The sequence below is a fragment of the Peromyscus maniculatus genome, chromosome 1 (genome assembly GCF_049852395.1).
Source record: "Peromyscus maniculatus bairdii isolate BWxNUB_F1_BW_parent chromosome 1, HU_Pman_BW_mat_3.1, whole genome shotgun sequence".
NCBI classification, from domain to species: domain Eukaryota; kingdom Metazoa; phylum Chordata; class Mammalia; order Rodentia; family Cricetidae; genus Peromyscus; species Peromyscus maniculatus.
The window spans coordinates 198786198-198805602 of record NC_134852.1 but is presented as its reverse complement, the minus strand read 5'-3'; the positions used below and the strand labels follow the sequence as shown (position 1 = coordinate 198805602).

At 44.5% G+C, this 19405-nt stretch overlaps 1 protein-coding gene across 28 annotated transcripts in view; it reads right to left on the bottom strand.

Moving 5' to 3' along the window:
* Gbf1 (golgi brefeldin A resistant guanine nucleotide exchange factor 1) overlaps positions 1-19405 on the bottom strand; it is a 153548-nt gene that overhangs the window by 6415 nt on the left and 127728 nt on the right. For 15 of the 28 annotated variants that reach the window (XM_006988221.3, XM_006988223.3, XM_016006705.2 and 12 more), the window contains 18 exons: positions 15000-15194; positions 14595-14784; positions 14192-14332; positions 13823-13911; positions 12485-12687; positions 11816-11939; positions 11427-11552; positions 11092-11174; positions 9962-10198; positions 9594-9687; positions 9101-9277; positions 7409-7473; positions 7197-7320; positions 6949-7020; positions 6739-6833; positions 6353-6506; positions 743-968; positions 95-255 (listed from right to left, as the gene is read on the bottom strand). In XM_006988221.3, the coding sequence (XP_006988283.1) occupies positions 95-255; positions 743-968; positions 6353-6506; positions 6739-6833; positions 6949-7020; positions 7197-7320; positions 7409-7473; positions 9101-9277; positions 9594-9687; positions 9962-10198; positions 11092-11174; positions 11427-11552; positions 11816-11939; positions 12485-12687; positions 13823-13911; positions 14192-14332; positions 14595-14784; positions 15000-15194 (2556 nt within the window). The remainder of the gene's footprint in view (positions 1-94; positions 256-742; positions 969-6352; positions 6507-6738; positions 6834-6948; positions 7021-7196; positions 7321-7408; positions 7474-9100; positions 9278-9593; positions 9688-9961; positions 10199-11091; positions 11175-11426; positions 11553-11815; positions 11940-12484; positions 12688-13822; positions 13912-14191; positions 14333-14594; positions 14785-14999; positions 15195-19405) is intronic. The other 13 variants (XM_076563236.1, XM_076563224.1, XM_076563237.1 and 10 more) reach the window with 1 other exon arrangement.

Here is a 19405-nt window from a genome sequence, read left to right as displayed (position 1 = left end):
GATACAAGCTGAGGCCCCTGTTCTAAGCGGCCCCAGATGTCTCCCTGAGAACCCAGAATCCTTCTTACTAGCTTAAGGATGGTAGTAGACTCACCACTAACCAACCACTGTTGACCATATCGGCATCTGTGGCTGATCGGTGTATCCTGCCGGGCTTGCCATGGTCAGTGTAGACTTCCGAGTCAGAAGTGTACCCTCGGTCCAGGCTGACATCGTTTTGATGGTAGGATGGGAGCTCGCTGTCTGACTGCGCTCCTATAAGCCAGGCAGGGAAAGGCAAAGTAAGAGCAGAGATGGGACATAACAGGATAACAGATCCTGAAGGAAGGTGCTGAGGCCTGGCATCTTCTCTTATGCCTGGCTTACTTTTGGTCTAGTCACTAAAGGGCTGAGGCCTGGGCATCGTCTCTCTCTTGACCAAATAGGGCAGCAAGCTACTCTGGGCTTCTGACAGCAATTAATAGCAGCTGTTAAGGAAGGGGGGTGGCACAGGACACAGGCTTCTGTAAGATGGTCTTCAGGACAGCGGAAGCTTGGCCCGGCAGCCTTCTGCACTGCCTGCCTGCCTTCATGCTATCTAGCCTGTGGGTAGCCAACACACACAGGACGATCTGGAGGCAGATGGCAGAAGCCAGGTGTGTTTAATCTGTGGCACGTAATAACCTGTGTTTTGTTTCCCACAGCAGCTCCTGGGTCCTAACTGCTTATCTGCCAGTGAGCATCTTCCCGGGAAAGGGCATACCAGCATCAGGTGCATCAGCCCTGGCTGTGGCCTGTAGAGCATCTGGAGGCTTCACGCCTGATCCAATGCACTCCAGCAACGTGAAGAGGGTGGCCCAGTCATCACCCGAGTGGATGTTGGCTGCATTGGTCTTGAGGAGCTCATGGAGTCCGTATGCAACCTGGTGGCTGACTCTGGACAGCACACTGGGCTTCATGAGCAACAGAATGCGCAGGGAGAGCAGGACCTGGAATGGAATGGCATAGGAAGTAGGAAGTGGGACGGACGTAGATAGAGTTTCCTGACTAATCATCCCATTGGTTATTTAGGCTAGTGAGGGGACTGGCTTGGTCTCAACTGTTGCTGACCTGGTCTTGTCTTCTTTTCTTTTGGAGTACTGGGAATTGAACCCAGGGCCTTGCATGTATTAGGTAAGCACTCTACAGCTAAACTACATCCTTGGCCATGCTTCATTTTTTTATATTGGTATTTTTATTAATTATATGTTCACACATAGTTGTAACAACATATAAAGAGTTTCCAGTCTATCCCAAAGGCAACATGATACCGACGAAGTATAACATGGCAACAAGGACAGAATTAGGAACAATCTACTTGTTCCACAGGCTTCCCCTAAGTTTACTTGAATTAATGTGAACTGTGTGTGTACTGAGTTCCACACAATTTTATTACCTGTGTAGGATTGTCTATGCGTAAGCTCCTACACCGTGGAAGCCACGCTGCCCCTTGACAGTCACTTTTCCAATCCTTTCCTCCTGTCCCATTCCCAACCCTTAGCAATCTGGCCTCAACTTCTAAAATCCTGTGAATTCCAAAGTGTGGTCTCGATGGAATTATCCTCAAGCCTGGTCTCTCCCACTGGAGAGCTACCCACGGCTGTCTTTACACATGGGTCTGTTGCTCTGAGTTGCTGGAGAGCATTCCACAGTATGTTTGTACCGTAGTTTATTCTTTTACTGCAATCAGCAGGCTGACTCCAGCTTCTGGCTTTGATGAATGCAGCTTCAATGAACATTTACATACATATTTAAAGTTAAAATAAGCCCTCATTTTTTTCTGGGATAAATGCCCACAAGTGTATTTTCTGGGCTGTTTGGTAAGTGAATATTCAGTTTTATAATAAACTGCCATTAGAGTAGCTATATTATTTTTTATTCCCACAAGAAATGTATGAATAATCTAGTTTCTCTGTATCCTTGCCTGCATTTGGTATTATCACTTTTAATTTTAGCGATTCTGGTAAGTACATAGTGATGTGTGTTATTTTTGCATTTCCGAATGGCAAATGCTATTTCATGGGCTTATTGGCTGTTTGTATATCATCTATGAAATACCTCTTTCTTTTTTCCATGTTTGCATTTTCATACTGGACCTTTCTCAAGTAATGATTTGTAAACTTTTTTTTTTTTTTAATTCCAAGACAGGGTTTCTCTGTGTAGTTTTGGAGACTGTCCTGGATCTCGCTCTGTGGCCCAGGCTGGCCTTGGACTCACAGAGATCCTTCTGGCTCTGCCTCCCCAGTGCTGGGGTTAAAGGCGTGCACCACCACCACCTGGCTTTGTAAACATTTTCTATTGCTTTATAACTTATCTTTTCATTTTTTTTTCAACTAAGTTTTTAGATTGAAAGTTTTAAGCATTAGTGAAGTCTAGTTTATCAATCCTTCCTCTTATAGATTGTGCTTTTAATATCAAGTAAAAAAAAAATATTGGGCTGGGCATGGTCGGTGGTGGCATACACCTTTAATGCCAGTACTCAAGTGGCAGAGACAGGCAAATCACTGTGAATTTGAGGCTAGCCTGGTCTACATAGTGAGTTCCAGGCCAGCCAGGGCTATACAGTGAGACTCTATTTCAAAAAAATTAAAAACTAAAAACTAAGTCTTTAGTCAGCTCATGTACCTATGTCTTTACAGAGATGTTTTGTAGGGACATACAAATTACAACAGAGACTAACAGCCACTTGCTGGGGGGGGGGGCAGGCACCCCAGTCTTTCAGTCACTGCTCTTGGCTTCCTGTTACTCTCAAGGCTCTCTAGTCACTGCAGATGCTGTACAGTAACAGGAGCAGGAGGGGCTTCTTTCTCTTTCTATCCTTCCCAGCTCCACCCTGCAGCTGGAGTGTAAACACGTGAGGGGAAGAAGAATTAGGGCTCTGCACAGAAGCAAGAGAAGCTTGTTTCAGACTGTGACAGAGTCCAAAAGGAGAGATGTGAGCCTGAGTCCCTCCATGATGGTGCAGTATTTGTGTTCAGGCTTTTGATTTAAAAAAAAAAAAAGTATGTAATAAACCAACAAACCACATTAGAAATACTTATTTTCAGATCCTAAGATTTTCTCCTATGTGTCTAAAGGTTTTACTATATATATATTTTTTCATTTTTTAGATCTATTATTTTGTATGTATGAGTGTTTTGCCTGCATGTATGTTATGTGTACCATGTACATGCCTGGTGCCCAAGGAGTTCACAAGAGGACACCATATCCTCTGGAACTGGAGTTACAGATGGTTGTGAGTCACTATGTGGTGCTGGGAACCAAACCCAAGGCCTTTGCAAGAAAAGCCAGTGCTCTCTACTAATGAGCCATCTCTCCAGTCCCTCCACTATGTCTTTAAACTTATCATCTGTTTAATTTTTCTGAAAATAAAGGTTTAAGTCAAAGTTTACTTGGGATATTGAGACAGGAATATGGCCAGCCTGGGCTACATAAAAAGACCTTGTCTTAAAATCAAAACCAACCAACCAAAAAAACAAAACAAAACAAAAAAACCAATCAAACAAAAAAAACCACCCAAAGTAAAACAGCCCCAAACCATTCAGTTGAACGCATCTGTGTGAGTCTATTTCCAGATCATCTATTTGTTCAATAGCTAATATTTGTCTATTTCTTCATCTATACTATATAATTTAGAAATTGTTATTGTTTATGTGTATTGGTGATTTGCTTGTATGTACTGATAGTATGTGTCTCTGTGCACTAATGCAGTATTTACAGAGGCCAGAAGAGGGCATCAGATGTCTGGAATTGGAGCTCCAGAGGGTAGTTAGCTACTGTGTGGGTTGCTGGAGGTCCAACCAGGGTTCATTGGTAAAGGAGCCAGTGCTCTTAACCTCAGAGACATCCCTCCAGCCCCCAACCTACATAATCATTACTACAATGAAGTTTAATATTGGCTGGAGTGGCAGACTATGGGGTGCACAACTATAATTCCAGTTTAGGGAGGCAGAGGCAGGAAGATGGAGGCCATCCTGAGATACAAATTAGACCCTATATCAAAACAACCCATCAGGGCTATACAGTAAAACTGTCTCAAAAACAACAATAAACCTAACCAACAACAAAACCCAGACTGGTGAGATGGCTAATGGGTAAAGACACTTGCTGCTATGCCAAGCCTGATAACTTGAGTTATATCCCAGGAATGCAAGCTAAGCTGTCTTCTGCCTTCCACATGTGCACACATCTACTTACTCATCCATGCAAATAAATAAAATATTAATATTTTATCATTATCAATTATTTTATCATTAATTTTATTATTATTAATATTAAAATATTAGCAAAAACAACAACAAACTAGGTAGAATATTCATCCCATTTCATTCTTTGTCAAAATGTTTGGCTATTGTAGGGCCTGTGACTTTCATTCTAAATTTTAGAATAAGCTTCTCCAGGTCCACAAAAATCTTTGCTGGAATATTATAGAAGCTGCATTAGCAGACGGTAATGGCTCACGCCTTTAATCTCAGCACTCAGGAGGCAGAGGCAGGCAGATCTCTGTGAGTTCAAGGCCATCCTGGTCTACAGAGAAACCCTGTTTCAAAAAGCCAAAAAGAAAAGAAAGGAAGAAAAGAAGCTGCATTACATATGTATATATTGGTTGAGGGAAGAACTGACATCTTAAATGTATTGAGTCTTCTAATAATCCATGGTATGGTTCAGGAGTCTTTGATTAACATTTTGTAATTTCTTTTTTAAGACAGGGTTTCACTATGTAGCCCTAGTTGGCCTAGAATTTGCTCTGTAGACATGCTGGCCTTGAATTTATAGAGATCTGCCTACTTTTGCTTCCTGAGTGCTGGGATTAGAGACACTTGCCATCATGCCCAGCTGCGTTTTCTAGTTTTTAGCATATAAATGCTAAATGTTTTGTAAGGTGTCTAAGAATTTCACTTTATTTGGAATTAAATTAAAATTTGGAATTCAAGTGGTATTGCTTTTATACTTGTTCATTTGAGACAGGGTCTTAAATAGCCTAGTTTGCCTTTGAATTGACTAGGGAGCTAAGCATGGCCTTGAACTCCTAATTCACCTCTGCCTCCACCTCCCAAGTGCAAGGATTCAAATCCTGTCCTGCTAGGATTTCTGTGAATTTGAGTTCGAGGCTGGCTTGGTCTACAAGTGAGTTTCAGGGCAGTCAGAGCTAGACAGGGAGATCCTATCTTGTAAACAAACAAATCTGTGCTGCCAAAGTCCTGCCCCCACCCCCTTTTTTTTAAAGACAGGGTCTCACTCTGAAACTCATGATGTAGTCCAGGTTGGCCATGATCCCCTGGTGATCTGCCTCGCTGGATGTCTCACTCACAGAGGTGAGTGGCCATACCTGATTGGCCTTTTAAGTGTGACATTGCAGCACTTTCTATCTATCTATCTATCTATCTATCTATCTATCTATCTATCTATCTATCTATCTATCTATCTATCTATCTGGGGCAGAGTCTCTCTACACAGCCCTGGCTCACTATGTTGGCTTCAAATTCAAAGAGATCTGCCTGCCTCTGCCTCTCAAGTGCCAGGCTGGAATTGCTTTTTTTTTTTTTTTTTTTTTTTGGAATTGCTTTTTTAAAAGACATGGTCTATGTGACTCTAGCTGGCCTCAAATTCATAGAGACCTGACTGTGGCTGTCTCTGCCCCTGGGATTAAAGGCGTACACCACCATGTCTGCCTGAAACTGTATTCTCCTTCTCCTCTTCTATGTGTTTTGCCTACATGTATATACATGCACCATATGTGTACCTGGAATCTGCAGAGGTCAGAAGAGGGTATTGGATCCTCTGGAATAAGAGTATGTGGATGGTCGGAGCCATCATGTGGGTGATGGGAACTGAACCAAGGTCCTTTGCAAAAGCAGCAAGTACTATTAATGGCTGAGCCATCCCTCTAGCCTGAAATCACATGTCTTAATTTCAGCTTCCATTATGTTCATATTACCATGTGGAAGTATGGCTTTTGTGTGCAGATCTTAAGTCTTGTGATTGTTGAACCTAATTGTTGCTCAGTACTAATTTTTTATATTTGAACCATGAGATCTCACCCTTAGGGTTCGAAGTGTAAGAATAACACAATCCAACCCCCTGCCCGCAGAACAGACATAAGATGAAGGTACTGTTAGAAAAGAGCAGCAGCCCAACCCTAAAGAAGCAGACTTCATGGCTAAGGCCATTCCAGGCTCCCCCTCAATGCCACCTGGTAGACTGTACCAGCCCTGAAGCTAGTTCCTGGGCTGAAGTTCCAGGGGACCGAACGCACTCTCTGCCTTGGGCCATAGCTGACACTGTGGCTGTAGTGCTTGCACGCTTGCCCACCGTCCTACATGCACGTGCTCACCTGGCCACTGATCTCTTCTCTCCGGAGGAGCCGAATGGCTAGGCGTAGCAGCCCTACCACTGCCCGCTCCACGAGGAAGCAGAAATCTTGTGCCTGAACACACAAGTGGTATAGATGATCTCGAACAGTCTGCCATACACAGCCCACACGGTCCCTAAAAGTCATAAAGGGTAAGGACAGTATCAACTGGACAGGCCACTGGGTAATAAGTCACCTAGGCCATTCATAGTTCACTGGTACTGTGCCCTAAGCAATCAAGCACAAGCTCCTCCCTCCTGCTCAGAGTGTCACGTGTTTCTTGGTCCCAGAGGACACCCAGCAAGATGGCTTTCAGCCTTTTGGCACAAGCTCAGTAGGCAGTCTGCCTAAAGACTGCCCTCTCCTACCTGTTCTCCAACACGATCCTGAGCAGCACCTCCAGACAGAAAGCAGCATCTTCCTCATCATATGTCTCTTCATCTGGTGTCACTGAGACCAGAGCCTAGAGGGCAACAGCAGGGAAAGCAGACATGGAGAAGCCAGCCACTGGCTCTGTCCCAACAGAAACGGAGGCCACACCACTACCCCCGTGCCTCTCAGACCTCTTCATCTTGTACCTTCATGAGCTCCTGAAGTGATTCCAGCTGGAGGAACTTGCTTTCTGTGATCATTTTTTCTGGGTCACATTGCTAAACGGGACACACGAAAGAGGGGGTTTATAACAAAGGCTATAGGGAAGAGAATATCCAAAAGTCAGGGGAAGAGGGCAGAATTGTCTTTGTTCCAGCCCTAGATGTTCACAGGGTCACATCTTTCTAGAAGGAAGGAGTCTAGGATTTCTCATGAGAGACAGATAGGCAGTTACCTTAATACAGTCCAAGGCCACTCTCTTGGCCTCCTGGTTCTCTGTAGATGGGCCCCGTACACTAGACTGCTCAGGGCCACTCAATGTCAGCCAGCTCACAAAGCTAAGTACTGATGACTCTCCTCTGTAGGAAAAGGATACATGTCCTGGTGAGCTCCAACATTCTGACTACCTCCTCTCCCAAGGCCCTCAACCAGTGGGGCTGCCCTGACCGGTTTGATGGCATCTCCTCTCGCTGTAGAGAGATCTTGCCATTGGGATCCACAAAATCTTCTACCTGGAAAACAAATCAAGAGTAATTTATTTCTAGGGGTCTGGAGAGATGGCTCAGAGGTTAAGAGCATGTATTGCTATTGCAGAGGACCTGGGTTCAGTTCCTAGCACCCACATGGTGGGTTACAATCATCTATAACTCCAGTTCCAGGGAATCTGATACCCTCCTCTGGCCTCCATTGGCATTAGGTATGCACGTGGTGCACATACATATATTCAAGCAAAATGCCTATATACTTAAATCTAAAAAATAATTAAAAGAAGTGATGGGGCATAGTGGGACATGACTGCAATCTCAGTACTTAGGAGGCTGAGGCAGAAGCTACACAGCAAGTTCGAGACTAACCTAGACAACTTAGTGAAGCCTTGTCTCAGAAAAATAAAAATTTCTCCCAGTATTTCATTTACATTCCTTGTGCTCCCTGGCCCAAGCAAAGTTCTCTGGATTTCTTCCTGTAAACAGTCCTACACTACTGTGTCCCCTCCAAGAGGTGACTGACAGTGGCTTCTAACAGCCTTCCTTTACAGCTTCTCTCCAAGATCTGTAGTAGTACATTGGAGATGCTCCTAGTAAGCTTTGGCAAGCATCAGGTTTAGTGCTATTCTATTCAGAGCACAGAAAGCTAGGTCTTTGTCTTTTTTTTTTTTTTTTGAGTTTTGGTTTTTTTTTCCTTTATGTATGTATGTATGTATTTTTTTAATGCTGAATGCTGTTTATTGAAGGAGGGAAGAGATCTTAAATACAGGCTTACAACACAATGGGAGAACCCCGGAGGGCAGAAGTTCGCTATGATGTTTTACAATCTTGCATCTAAACTGTTAACGCCCATTATGCAGGATTCACAGACAAAGAACTTCCCTTGAGCATTCAGGAGGGTGGAAGGTCTTTGTCTTTTTTTTTTTTTTTTTGTTTTTGTTTTTTGTTTTTCGAGACAGGGTTTCTCTGTGTAGCTTTGCGCCTTTCCTGGGACTCACTTGGTAGCCCAGGCTGGCCTCGAACTCACAGAGATCCGCCTGCCTCTGCCTCCCGAGTGCTGGGATTAAAGGCGTGCGCCACCACCGCCCGGCTGGAAGGTCTTTGTCTTAATGCTGAACATTCTTTTAAGAATTACCTCCACAGAGTTGTCCTCATTCTCATCTGTTGCACTAAATCTACAACTGCCCAGGCCCAGAACCAAGGTTATGACCTGGCCTGCCCCAACATCCACCCCAGCTATGATCTGCCAGAGCACATGAAGGAACCTGACCAGCAGACCCAAAACTGTAGGATCTCCACAACACAGGGCTACAACAGGGTACCCAAGGAGAGTCCTAGTGAGGGCTTAGCATCAATGGTGTAGCAGAAACCTTGAGCCAGACCAATGACTCTTTGCAATGAACTTGCATGTAAAGATACATGGACAAAGGGGTTCATAGCTTGACTCACTGTGTCATACTGCAGCTTCCATAATGAGATCTTTATTGTTTTTCCTTTTTTAAAATTTTTTCTTTTTTTTTTTTTCTCTTAAATTTTGTTTTATTTTGGTGGGGTGGGTGCAGGGGTGGAGGGTGGATGTGAAAGGATGGGGAAATGAATGGGATCAAGATACATAATGTAAAAGACACATAGAATAAATTAAGAAAAAAATTACCTCCACCATAGGCTTGGGTAAGAGTTGGGCTCGGAAGAGCTGCAGCATAGCCTCCATGATATTCTTCCAGCCCTCCCGCAGGATGTCACCGTGACGATGGGCCAAATGGAATACTGTCTTGGCTGCACTGTGGGCTTTAGGGTTGCTCCCAAACACACTAGGCAGGGTCTCGATAGACTGGAAAGGCGGGTGGAAAGAGGCTTAGGCTTGGTTCACGTCTGGAAAGGAAGCTCGTTCAAGTCTCTCTGACTATGGGTCCCTGACAGTTTTTTGCTATAGTATTAGTGGGAAAGGTCAATCTGATGAAGGTCTTTCCTATGGTATCTCCTCCCTGATCCCATTACTTGAGGCGACACTATTCTCATTCCAGAACTTACAAGATAGAAGCAGCCTAAGCTTGTTCAAGAGGGTATATACGATGGGTGCAGCCTCCATGGCTGAGGCCTGCTCTCCTTTGGGATTCTAAACACACATAGTTCCTGCTCCAACTCACCTCACTACTGAGAGCTGTGAACTTGCACAGAGAGATGATGAGATTGTCAAACACATCACTGAGGCCATAGTGGGCGGAGATCATGGCACACTTCCTGTAATGTCACCCCCATGACAGAAACAGTCACTGGAAGGCCACTCAGCCCTCCCAAATTCTTAAGCAACTTTCCATTGGTTCTTCCCCAGTGGGTCACAGAAAGAAACCTTTAACCCCTAATCTGTTTAAGACTGAGATTTTCCCAGGCTCCACACCCCCCCCCCCCCCCCCCAGAATCAGGAGACATCCCATTCTGAGGAAGTAAAACCAGGAGTCAAAGAGGCATGGGGGCAACCCGTGTTAACTTAGTGAGATGAAGAAAGCTGGGCTACCTGAAGCCTGAGATGGCTTTTTGGACGATGGTCTCCTCAAGACTTTTATCAAAGACATAAGAGAGAGCAGCAATAGTGGGGCCCCAGGTCATAGTGAAGAGGTCAAGGTCGTAGCTGCCAGGAGGCACACGAAGAAATATGCCCTCAGGGGTAGCCCCTCGATGAAGCAGCACACTCCACACATAGTTCTCACGAACCAGACCCGTCTGTTCCTCAGGCATCACGATTTCCTCATTCCTGTCAGAAGGGAAAAGAAGAACGAAATGCCCTCCTGTGAACATGCTACTTCTAAACTAAGAAAAGGGATTTCACCTAGACAAGTATCTTCCATTCATATGAGGTTATCACAATTGCAGCTAAGTGATCTGATTCCACCCACCACTGGGGCAAGGGAGAGAGAGTGAATGCATTCATAATCTCACAGTCCCATCTCTAAGCCTTCAGCTCTCACATTCTTTCTGCGTAGGGGGCATAAAGTCCTCCTTTTCTGATTTATTATAAGGAACTAACCATATGAACATAGTGGCACATATCTCTAATTCTAGCACTTGGAAGGCTGAGGCAAGAAGATCAAGAGTCAGACTCAGCTAGCTAGCAAGTTTGAGGCAATCTCGAGCTCCATGAGACTGTCTCAAAATGTGTTCTACTAACGGAAGAACTGAGTATCCTGTCTCTGACTCGAGCCTTACCCTCCAGTGCTGGTCATGTCTCTACAAACCAGAGAACACACTTTGTGAGCTCTCCAAGAAAAGCAGGGGATTTTGGCTTAGGAAATAGGGTCATGCTACCTCACGGAAGAGAAATAGTTTGGACTGGAGATGTAGCTTTGCAAAGAAACATATTCCTAGTGCCTGTGTTCAATCCCTGGCACCAACCATGTCTGTAAACACACATACACACAAGAGAGCCAATTTGTATAGACCCTAAGTTTGGAATCCTCGAGTCCCGTTATTGTTCAGGCTTCTTTAAACAAGAAATGAGTTGTCACAGAGGAGGCTGCCTAGCTAAGTCTCACAGCTAAATCCAGGGCATGTGAGTTCACTACAGTCTGATGTGACTCTAAAAACAGAAAAAGGGAGCAACGCGTTTCTCCTTAACAGAGATGTACACTCCTCTCCACACATACTCACTTGATGGCATGGTACATGTCCTCCAGGACGTCTTGCTCAAAGTCCTTGCCTCCATTCACACCTTTTAGGTTTTTTCGAAACTCCTAGAGATAGGCCAGTACGTTTTCCCTGTGTCAATGCTGTGCACCACCCAAGGAACTCCTTAAGTCTGTGACAGACAGGACTTTGGAAACAGTTAAGTGAAAGAACCCCTTCTCCATCCCAGTCCCTCTCTGAAGTGGTCAGCACTCTTGACGGAACTCTGTCCCCACACAAACTGGAAACTTCCCTTCTCTTTCTTGCTACTTTCAAAGCTGTGCTGGCTCTTCTCTGTCTTGGTCGGAGTCCAGGCTTACCTCCAGGGTCATGGGCACATTCTGTTTGCGAGCGTTGTGGTTATGTTGGTCAGTGTTAAGCATGATGACAGCATAGGCCAGGGCAAAGCAGGCATCGCTATTGGCAAATGGGGAGCCATTACAACTCTGAAAAAGCAGAATCCGTCCGTGTCAGTGTCCTTTTCTGGCCAGTGAAGTCCTCACTACTACCAGCCCACTGGTCGGTCAGTGATGGTATACAAGTGGCAGTATCACCCAGGAAAATGGCCAAGTTCTTGCCAAATCTTTAACAGAAGTTGCTCCATGGAAAGCCCATCGGAGTGGAGGCAATAGCTGAGGTTTTGGCTGAGGGAACAAAGAGTCCCTCAAATTGATCAGGACCTTGACTGACTTTCTGACACCAGACCTACCCTCCAGTGCTCCGTGAATGCCTCCAGCAACCTGTGAATAACTGGTGCTTCCCCGGGCAGACGGAAGGCTTCCAGGTAGAGCCGCAGGGCTTCGTCAAGCCGCAGACCCTGAAAGCTGAAGGTGCTACAGAGAGGAAACAGAATGAAAAGGCTGCAGGCACGGAAGCTGCACAGGCCAAGCTGTTCGTCTTCCTTAGCCCTCTCTTACTGGTCAACCTTCTCTTACTGGGACAGAGGAGGTTGATGGATCTGGCAGAAGAGTGGTACAGCCTGGTCATTCCTAACAAATCCCTAACCTTAGCACTTAGCACATTAGCAAAACTCTTGTCTAGACCCCTCACCTCTCAGAACCTGCTCCATGCCACTTGGCAGTGCTTTCCATTGGAACACAGGGAGGGGCTCCTAAAGCCTGCATCCCTTTCAGGGTCAACAGATAAGTATCATAGAAAGAGGCAAGAGTATTATGTGAGCTGGTCATCAGCAGGAACTGGCAGAGACTTCCTCTGAGGGAAGAATGTCCTGTCGCTCAGACAGCTCCTTCTTCCTTTCTCCTTTCCCCTGTACTTTCCCCATATATCTTTCTTCTTGTGAAACTCAGGCATGCTAAAGGACCATACCATCACCGAGTGATAGATATCCCAATCCCCACACCACTTATTTCTTCCTCACCTCACAAAACTCTCCAATAGGTCAGTGTTTTTGCGGTCACTCACAAACTCTCCAATCATTTTCTTGTCTAGCCGAGGGTTCTCTCGAAGCCACTGGGCCACCTCTGTGTTATCCATGGGGATGGTGAGAAGGCCTTTTTCCTGTAGAAACTGGATCCCCTTCTTTGGTTTTTGATTGAACTGCTCTGTCCCAGTGATCAGCAGCTAGAAGACAAAGACTCGAGGCATCAGAAGTTGCTGTGTCCTGAAGTCAGGCAGGCAGGCCAGACTCCAGTATAGCCTACAGCTAGTCCCCTAAAGAGCTTTCTGAGTGCTCCAGATGACCAGGACAACCTCCCTCCTCAAATGAGAGGTCAGAGAGACAGAGAGGAGGCAGACTGGTGAGGTCTGCAGTTCTATACCCATCTCTGGTATCTACGGACAGCCAGCATCATATTATAGCCGGGTTTAGAGTCCCCTTCCTTTTTGGACTGCTTTGCTTCTGGGTTTGAAGGACAGGGCAGACTAACTGTGATCTCTTTGCTTCCTGTATGTCTAGTCACAGACCTGCAATCAAATGCATTTATCTGACAATAAAAGGAAGAGAGGATTAACTAGAAGTTTTTATGTTAAGAAAACCAAAAACGCCGGACGGTGGTGGTGCACGCCTTTAATCCCAGCACTCAGGAGGCAGAGGCAGGTGGATCTCTGTGAGTTCGAGGCCAGCCTGGGCTACAGAGTGAGTTCCAGGACAGGCACCAAAACTACACAGAGAAACCCTATCTCAAAAAAAAAAAAAAAAAAAAAAAAAAAAAAAAAAAAAAGAAAGAAAGAAAGAAAGAAAACCTAAAACTTCCCACCTCCAATCAAGAAGCTATTTACAACTGATACCTGCTATTGCTGGGGAAGGGAAAAAGACAAGAGAAAAAAAGTAACCAGGGTAATGAATGATTAGAATTTTCTTATCTTTTCAAGTGAAGAAAAAAAAGTAAAGAGTTATTTGTACTTTATCAATTCCCTTTTATGACCAATCACCATGCTAGACCTGGAGATGATCAATAACTTTGCTGACCCAAAGGACAGTAGCCTTCAGAGCTTCTGACAGCACCACTAGGCGTATCTGGCTGTCGACGGGAGCGGCTTTGCTCAGGGGCCAACAACAGCACAGCCTGGGTGTAAGACAAGGAGCAGAAGTCGCTGCATCCCAGAAAAACTAGACACTAGCTTGGCAGCTGTCTGAGGAGCTGCTGAAATCATCCCCATCTCATCTTGTGGGACAGAAGCCAGGTCTACAGAGGACACCCACACAAGGGTGGGCAGAAGCTGAACACACCGGGGCTGTATGTATGTATGTATGTACCTTTTTTTTGTTTTTAATTTCAATTAGTTCCCGTGGATCTGGCAGAAGACAGGAAAATCGAGGCGGCTTCCTGGTAAACTTTTTGTCAGCTAGGAATGGAAGGAGGAGGGAAACCCATAAGATCTTTCCCAAGGTTACTGATACTCTTCCCAGTAAAACCAGAGTAGTTTCAGAAATTTTCTTCTCTGCAGTCTCCCACCTGCTAGAAATCCTACCTTTTGGGGCTCTGTCTCCTTCCCTTTCTCTGGGGTTTAAAATAGGGTGGAGTGCTGGCCTTTGGGGCTTGCCCTTAGGCCCTCAGCCCCACTTCCTCCTCCTCCTCTCTAAGCCCTAGTCAAGGGTTTAGAGTAAAGGGCACTGAGTACTGACCCCCAAGGTCACCAGCTTCCCCCGCATCACAGCATCCTGGCTTCCCATGTTCTGCCGACAGCCATCCTCCACTTGGAACATGAAGGCCTAGGGCATCAGAGGCCATGCCTGTGGCTTTCCCATCACTGGCTGCTTTCTCAGCTGGTAACAGGGAAAGATATGAAAACTTATGGGTAGGGAGTCAAGCAGTATTGAAGAAGAAGTTGAGTCTCAAGCCAAAAAGGGCTACACGTTCTTATACTGGGTACCAGCTCTGACAGGGCAAATTCAAGACAAAGTGAGGAGGGGAGGGGAGAGAGGGGAAAAGGAAAGTGGGGGGAGAGGGGGAGAGAGAGAGAGAGAGAGAGAGAGAGAGAGAGAGAGAGAGAGAGAGAGAGAGAGAACAATAAGAGATGCTTCTAACTACTGTTAGTTTCTTGGGTGCCATCCACTGCCTCATAGCCGGGTCTGGCTGTCTCCTTCTTCTCTTGCTGGGTGAGGGTGTTGAGGACTTTGGCCTGACAGTGAGCCTCAGTGCTGTCAATCACTGTCAACAGGGCATCAAGGGACAGCAGGTGTGTTGTGTAGAGCTGACCAGACACAGGAAAGGCATTCTGGGAAATAAACAGATCTGTTAGACTTGAGGTTAGAATAGGCTTTACCTGATTATTTTTTCCAAAAATCCAAAAACTTAGGCCTTCTCCATTGCCCTTACAAATGCCTTCCTCCTTACTGCCCCCATCTCTGACGTGCCCGGTCTGTACCACCATCACTACCATCCGGCACATTTCCTGGGCAGTTTCCAGAGGCCAGCAATAGTGCTCAGCACCTTGGACAGCAGCTTGGTGAGGTCTTCGAAGAGGTTGGAGCAGTAGTAGTCACAGTCGTAGTTGATGTAGAGCTCGGTGACAAAGCTGGGGATGCGCCAGAGCTGCACGACAGCCTCCAGCGCCATCTCCTTCATCTCATAAGGCATCTTGGGGTTTTCAACAGTGATGATCTCCATAAGCTTTTTGATGTACATCTGTCAACAACCCAGTGACAACCATTCGGGTAGGGCAAAGACAGGAAGAGAAAATTGGACAGGAATAACATTAAACAGGAGGTAAAAGCCCACTCAAGAGGCATACACTGAGAGACACCAAAAGTCCTCTAGCCTCAATAATACATTGCCCTCTCTGCCTCCATGATGGGGGACAAGGCTCTCATTCCTAGTCCCAGTCCCCTGGAAGTTTTTCTTTGTCCATTTTTGTGTGCTGTCTACATGAGCCCTACCTAATCTTACATTGGTAACTTAGCAGCAATGCTGGGTTGACTCCTAGGCAGAAAAGCTGTCCCATTCACGGTGAGATTACCTGCCAGTCCTCATATTTGGATTCTCACACTTTTTTTTCTTTTCTTCTTCTTCTTCTTCTTCTTCTTCTTCTTCTTCTTCTTCTTCTTCTTCTTCTTCTTCTTCTTCTTCTTCTTCTTCTTCTTTTTTTAAAGACAGTTTTGCTCTGTAGCCCAGGCTGGTCTTCAGCTCACAGCAATCCCCCTGTTTCAGCCTCCTAAGTGCTTGAATTACTGGCATGAGCCACCATGCCCAGCTGTGGGTTTTCCTACATTATAGTCAATCAGTTTTGTCTGGGATCATCTTAATCATTCTACTACACTGGCTAGTATGACACAAAGACACAAACTATAGAGGCCAAAATACCCTCTATAGGAAGCTCATAAAGATCTATCTCTACTGCTCTTCCAGAGGACCCAGGTTCAATTCCCAGCACCTACATGACAGCTCATGACTGTCTGTAACTACAGTTCCAAGGGACCTACACCCTCACACAGGCAAACCAACAATGCACAATAAATAAATTAATTAATTAAAAATAAAAGATCTATCTCTAGAGATGGGCCTTCTTGGACCTCCCCCACTCTCTTGGTAACCCGACACACTATTCCCACCCACCCCCATTGTCATATCGCAGCCCCCAACTTGGGCTGAGACACTCTGCTCAACCATAGGCCATGCCACCGGCCAGAAGTCCAGATAGGCCCCCTGCCAAAGGATATTCCCCACTCTCTTGATGCCCCCCACTCTATCCCCAGCCCCTCTACCTTTTTGTCACTGTGTCCCAGCCCTCAACTCAGGTGGAGATACTCTGGCCACCAGAAGTCCAGGTAGGATGTCTGCCAGTGGACCTCCCCCATTTCCTTGGTGCCACACTACACTATCTTCAATCCACCCCCTCCTCATTGCTGTGTCCCAGCCCCCAACTCGGGCAGAGACTGCCTGCCTGACCAGAGGCCACAGCCCTAGCTCAGGTGGTGACCTGCTGCTCAACCACAGAAGACCAGAGAGGAAACAGAAACCAAGGAACGAAACACCCACCCAACAAAGACACCTCAGAAATCAGCACCTAGACTTATAATCACCCCAAACCCAGATGCCTAGATGCCAGCATAAGAACACAATCAACAACAGCCAAGGCAATATGTCTCCACTAGAGCCCAGCTATGCTACCACTGTGGCTTCTGAATATTCCAACACAGTTGAAGCACAAGAAAAAGACCTTAAAACCAACATTATGAAAATAGAGGTCTTTAAAGAGGAAATGAATAAATCCCTTTAAAGAAATTGAGAAAAATACAAACAAAAAATTGGAGAAAGTAAATAAATCCCTTAAAGAACAACAAGAAAAAACAAACACTTGAAGGAAACAGATAAAATTGTTCAAGACCTGAAAATGGAAATAGAAGCAATAAAGAAACCACTAATTGAGGGAATTCTGGAAGTGGAAAATCTAGGTAAGTGAACAAGAAGCTTATAGAGGCAAGCTTCACCAACTGAATATAAGAGATGGAAGTGAGAATCTCAGGCACTGAAGATATTGATAGAAGAAATAGATACATTGGTTAAAGAAAAGGTTAAATCTAAAAAATTCCTGACATAAAACATCCAGGAAATCTGGGACACTATGAAAAGACCAAACCTAAGAATAAGAAGGAATAGAAAAAGAATACCAGATTGCTGGGCGTGGTGGCGCACACCTTTAATCCCAGCACTCGGGAGGCAGAGCCAGGTGGATCTCTGTGAGTTCGAGGCCAGCCTGGTCTACAGAGTAAGATCCAGGACAAGTACCAAAACAACACAGAGCAACCCTGTCTCAAAAAAAAAAAAAAAAAAAAAAAGAATTAAAGTATACACACACCACCACTACCACCACCACCACAACCAACAACAGCAACAACAGCAGCACTACCAACAAAATAACAGGAATTAACAATCATTGGTCATTGATATTTCTCAGTATCAATGGACTCAATTCCCCAATAAAAAGACACAAGCTAACAGAATGGATGGGAAAACAGGATCCACCCTTCTGCTGCCAACAGGAAACACACCTCAACACCAAAGATAGACATTACCTCAGAGTAAAGCATTGAAAAAAGTTTTTCCAAACAAATGGACCTAAGAAGCAAGCTTGTAGAGCCATCCAATATCTAACAAAATATATTCCAAATCAAAAGAGCTGGAAATGGTGGCAAACACATATAATCTCAATACTCAGGAGGCAGAGACAGGCAGATCTCTGAGTTCAAAGCCAGCTTGGTCTACAAACTGAGTTCCAGGACAGCTAGGGCTGTTACAGAGAAACCCTGTTACAAAAAAGAAAAATTAATCAAAAGAGATGGGGAAGGACATTTTATACTCAAAGGAAAAATCCACCAAGATAATGTTTCAGTTCTTAACATCTATGCCCCAAACACAAGGGCGTCCATGAATGAATGTAAAAGAAACATTACTAAAGCTTAAATCACACATTGACCCTCACATATAGATAGTGGGAGACTTCAATTCCCCACTTTCACTAACTCTGGACAGATCATCTGGCCAAAAACTAAATGAAGAAATACAGGAGCTAACAGACATTTTAAATCAAACGGACCTAACATATCTATAAAACATTTCACCCAAACACAAAAGAATATACCTTCTCAGCAACTCACGGAATTTTCTCCAAAACTGACCACATACTCAGTCATGAAGCAAATCACAACAGACGCAAGAAAACTGAAATAACCCCCTGCACCTATGGATTAAAGATAGATATCAACAACAACAGAAAGCCTACAAACTCATGGAAACTCAAAAACTCTCTACTGAATGAAAACTGGGTCAAGACAGAAGTAAAAGACTTAGAGTTCAATGAAAATGAATGCATAACACACCCAAACTTATGGGACACATGAAAGAGGTGCTAAGAAGAAGAGTTCGTAGCACTAAGTGCCTACATAAAGAAATTGCAGAGATCTCATACTAGCAACTGAACAATACACCTGAAAGCTCTAGGTCAAAAAGAAGCAAGAACATCCAAGAGGAGTAGACGGCAGGATAATAATCAAACTGAAGGTTGAAATCAATAAAATAGAAGCAGAGAACAATACAAAGAATCAAAAAAACAAAGAGTTGGTTCTTTGAGAAAATCAACAAGATTGACAAACCCTTATCTGAACTAACTAAAGAGAGAGAATATACAAATCAACAAAATCAGAAATGAAAATGGGGACATACAGGGCTGGAGAGATGGCTCAGCGGTTAAGAGTACTGACTGCTCTTCCAAAGGTCCTGAGTTCAATACCCAGCAACCACATGGTTGGTTCACAACCATCTGTAATGAGATCTGGTGCCCTCTTCTGGCCTGCAGCCATATATGCAGGCAGAATACTGTATACATAATGAATAAATAAATCTTTAAAAAAAGAAAATGGGGACATACAACAGACACTAAAGAAATCCAAAGAATAATTGGGTAATACTTTAAAAGCCTGTACTCCACAAACTGGGAAATCTAAAAGAAATGGATAATTTTCTCAATAGATACCACTTACCAGTTAAATCAAGATCAGATAAACAATTTAAATAGACCTATAACCCCTAAAGAAATAGAAGCAGTCATTAAAAGTCTCCCAAACAAACAAACAAACAAACAAACAAAAAAATCCCAGGGCCAGATACTTTTAGCACAGAATTCTACCAGACTTTCAAAGAGGAGATAACACTATTACTCCTCAAATTATTTCACAAAATAGAAACAGAAGGAACATTATCAAATTCATTTTATTAGGCCACAGTCACCCTGATAGCCAAACCACACAAAGATTCAACAAAGAGAATTATAGACCAATTTCTCTCATGAACACTGATGCAAAAAGCAAAAATACATAATAAAATACTCCCAAACCGAATTC